The sequence below is a fragment of the Chaetura pelagica genome, unplaced genomic scaffold (assembly GCF_000747805.2).
Source record: "Chaetura pelagica isolate M959 unplaced genomic scaffold, ChaPel_1.0 scaffold433, whole genome shotgun sequence".
NCBI lineage: Eukaryota > Metazoa > Chordata > Aves > Apodiformes > Apodidae > Chaetura > Chaetura pelagica.
In genome coordinates this window covers 875981-879657 of record NW_009952574.1, presented here as the reverse complement: position 1 = coordinate 879657, position 3677 = coordinate 875981, and the positions used below count along the sequence as shown (strand labels likewise).

The window sequence follows — 3677 nt, the reverse complement described above, 5'->3', positions numbered from 1 at the left end:
CACCTACCGAGATGGGCTCCTGGGTGCCCGCCCCAGCATCGCACCTATCGCCCCCTCTTCTCCTATCACCCCCTCTTCTCCTATCACCCCCTCTTCTCCTATCACCCCCTCTTCTCTCACCCCCTCTTCTCCCCGCAGCACCGAGGGGCACGGCGGAATCCCGGGGCTCTCCCAGCCCCCTCCACACCCCACAGCACCACATCGGCACCGGGCTGCTCCTGCCCCAGTTAAACCTGCCTGGAAACGTTCAGTTTTCCTCCAGAACCAGCCAGGAAAGCCTTCACAAACTTCTCCGGAGCTGCTGCAATCCACCCAGTCACTTCCTGGCCCTGCTGCCTTTGAAGAACCTCTAGCACTGCTTGTAATTAAAACATTCTTCTTTCCTTTTTTTTTTTTTTTTTTTTTTAGAACGAGGAAATAAAATGCAAACCACTGTGTCATGGCATTAACGACACAGACTGTTGTTTTTCTGGGGGGAGATGTTGTTCTATTCCTATTTGATTTAGGTGCTTTTATAAGTGAACCTTGGTAATCGGCACAGGAGGGTTTGCTCCAAGCTCCTCACAGGCACAGGAAAGCCAGCAGTGAAATAATTCAACACAATCAACAGGAAATAAACCCTCTCTTTTTTTTGCTAAATAAGAATAATGAAGCACTGAAACAGAGCAGAGGCTCTCAGTGGGCACCAGGCATCAGTATCAGATGCCACAGGATGCTACGGGTGCTGCCCCTGGGCCTCAGTGACCCAAAGTTTAGGCTGGACATGGGAAATGCTCATTACAACCCTGGACCCAAGTGCAGGTGAGGTGGGACAGCTCGGGACCTCTGCAGAGGCTGGGCAAGGCAGGGACAGAGCTGGTAGCCCAGCCTGGGGTGATGGTTGCCCACAGAAGGTTAGGAGCCTTTGAGGGAAAAGAGGGGGCAGTGCTAGACCAGGTGATTGACCCGAGCACAGTGAGGGAGATTTCCTCCAAAAGAAGATTGTTGTCCACTTGACTGAGGACCTTAACCCCACAGAGCACTCACAGCCTAAAATCTGTAGTTCCTCATCGGCTTTCCGAGGGCAGGGAGAGGGATCTGCTCTGCTTCCCCCCCACACAACCTCCTCCATGCCTTACAGGTAACTTCGCACACACTGATGCAGTAATTCTGACCATTTCAGGAGAGAACATTTCCTTTAAAACATGTCCCTTTTTTGGGGCAGCAAATAAGATTATTTCTCACTGAGCTGGTTTTCAATCCCTCTGCAGCAACACAGGTGCCCTGTGAGGCTCGTGGGTGGCCAGACCACAACTTGCACCCTCCAGCAGCTCCAGCAGACCTGCCCACCTTTAGTGCAGAGGCTCCTCAGGAAACTCTCACTCTCTCCTTATTAACTGTTTGCTTCTGCAACCAGCCATCAAGAGATTTGCTCCGATGCAGGGAAATTATTCCTCCCACCCCCTTGCTCCACACCAGAGGGACCTGCACAATTAGAAACACTTTAGATACTTGACTCATGCTCAAGCCTCAACAAACAAAAGTCGCAAGGAGAAAGCTGATGTTTTCCAGGCCCAATTAGCATCACGCTGTAATTACAGCTTGTGGCAGCCACATTCCCCAGTACTGCCCCAAATCTCTCCCTGGCTTCATCCCCTCACCTGGCACTGGCCACACACACACACACACACACACACGCAGCTTCTTCCTCCCCATCCATCGCCACACGCCTGTGTCCTACAGCTCTTTGGTGCGTGATGCCCACAGAGTGGATAATTAGCTAAATGAATTAACTGACATCCATACTTGTAATTAGCAACCGGTTACAAGCAGCTATTCTCCTTGGGACAAGGAAAATTTCTTGGGGACTGGTGTTAACATACTGTAAAATCATGAATAGTAAATAAGCAGGGCCGTGCGTAGCGCCCGGTCCTGGCGCCCCATTTCTTCCCTCCCTCAGCCATAAAAGCTGCTCCACCATAAACAAGCCCGTGCAAAAGCTAAGCAGGCTGAGAGACATGTTGGGAATGCTGCTGCTGCTGGGAAGGAGGAGAAGTTTCCAGCTTGGGAAGGAATCACAGCCAGATGGGCGGCCTCCAGCCGGCAGCTCCCGCCGGCTCCCCCGGCTCAACCCTTTCTTTCTCCAGCAGAGTTTGCAGTCAGGCCCAGGCACTGGAGGCTGCTTGTGCAAAGCAACAGGAATTGGATGTCCTGAGTGTTAATTAAACCATTAGTTACCGCCGAGAAATGAAGGGGGGAAAAAATGTGACCTATTAGTTTTACTGCTTCGTGTTGGTTGGACGGATAAATTCCTCTCTGGCTTTGCAGTGGAAGAAAAGGGCAGTGGCATCAGTCAGACCTGTGCTGAGCTGTAGGTTTTCTTGGCTATTTAAGGGGAGGGTGACGAGTACCAACATGGGACCTGCACAGTCACAGCTGATCCCAGCAGCCCCACAAAGCCAGAAGTGAGACACCAGGGCCAGGGCTGGTGGAGACCAGCCCAAGCAGCTTGGGAAAGAGCCCCAGGTGGGGGGGGATCAGGATGCTGGGGGTTTGGAGATGCTTTCAGGGTGGCCCTCCTGTGCAGGTCGGTGGTGCAGGCAGTGGGTCTCTTCTCCCTTGGAAATGCCTCCCAAAACCAGAGTGCCAATGGGAAGAAGGGAGGGCAGCAGGGCAGGCACCACTGTGCAAACAGCTCGTTATGGAAAAGGGGGGAATAAGTGATCCTAATGGACCAGCTTAATAAATCAAATCCTCGTGTCGTTTTGCTGCATCAGGAGCTGCTGCAGCACCGAGAGCCACACCGTGGCTGCACTGCCTGTCTGGGCTGGGGCTTCTGCATCCTCCCAGGATGGAGAGGGTGACCCCCCCCCAGCCACTCGGGGCCCTCTGCTCCCCCAGGGCGGCTGCAGCAACACCTGCTGCAGGATGGGGCAATGGAATGGGGTGATGGAATAGGGTGATGGGATGGGGTGATAGGATGGGGTGACAGCACCCCACAACCCAGGGTGTCCCCTGGAGAGGGGCTCTCCCCCAGCTCCTGGCACAGGATCAGGGCCACGTTGCTCTGCCAGGAGTCCTGTTCTTGGCTCCTCCGAGCTGTCAAAGCTCTAGATTTCTCTGGCAGCTCTTGGAGTTTAAAGGCAGGGGAAAAAAAAGAAAAAAAATAATGATAAAAAAATGCTGGAGCTCAGAAGGGAGGCAGTTGGAAAGGCTGGGCCGGGGAGCTGTCACACCACCCTTGCAGCTATTACACACCTCGGTAAGTTCTCAAACACACAGGCTGCACAGGATAGCAGCGAGGCCAGGTTTTCTTTAGCTGCAGGCAAAGAAAAAAATAATTCAATTACAAAGTAACCTATTTTTCAGCTCCTCCATTGGTATTTACTTAATTTTCTAAGGCCGGCTTGCCCGCCCCGAGACGGAGAGGAGGAGGGAGGCCGAGTGCCCTCCTGCTAAGCCGGGCTCTGCACACGGTGGGGCTTATTTTGGTTAAACTCAAACGTGAAAGGCCAGAGGTTGGTTTGAAGGCGGGTGGGTGAGCGGGGACAGCGTGTGACACCGGGCAGCAGCACAGGGACGGATCAGCGGCAGGGATGGGGAGCACCGGGGGATCCGCAGGGAGCAGGACCTCCTGGAGAAGGTTTGGGAGGTGCCCAGGAACAGGCTGGTGGCTCCTGGGGGGCAGGTGCCGAGTC

At 53.8% G+C, this 3677-nt stretch overlaps 1 protein-coding gene across 1 annotated transcript in view; it reads left to right on the top strand.

The window, feature by feature from the left end:
- The first annotated feature begins 712 nt into the window (after positions 1 to 712).
- SSBP3 (single stranded DNA binding protein 3) overlaps positions 713 to 3677 on the top strand; it is an 86594-nt gene continuing 83629 nt past the window's right edge. Inside the window, exon 1 of the mRNA XM_009993597.1 lies at positions 713 to 801. Within this exon, the coding sequence (XP_009991899.1) occupies positions 713 to 801 (89 nt within the window). The remainder of the gene's footprint in view (positions 802 to 3677) is intronic.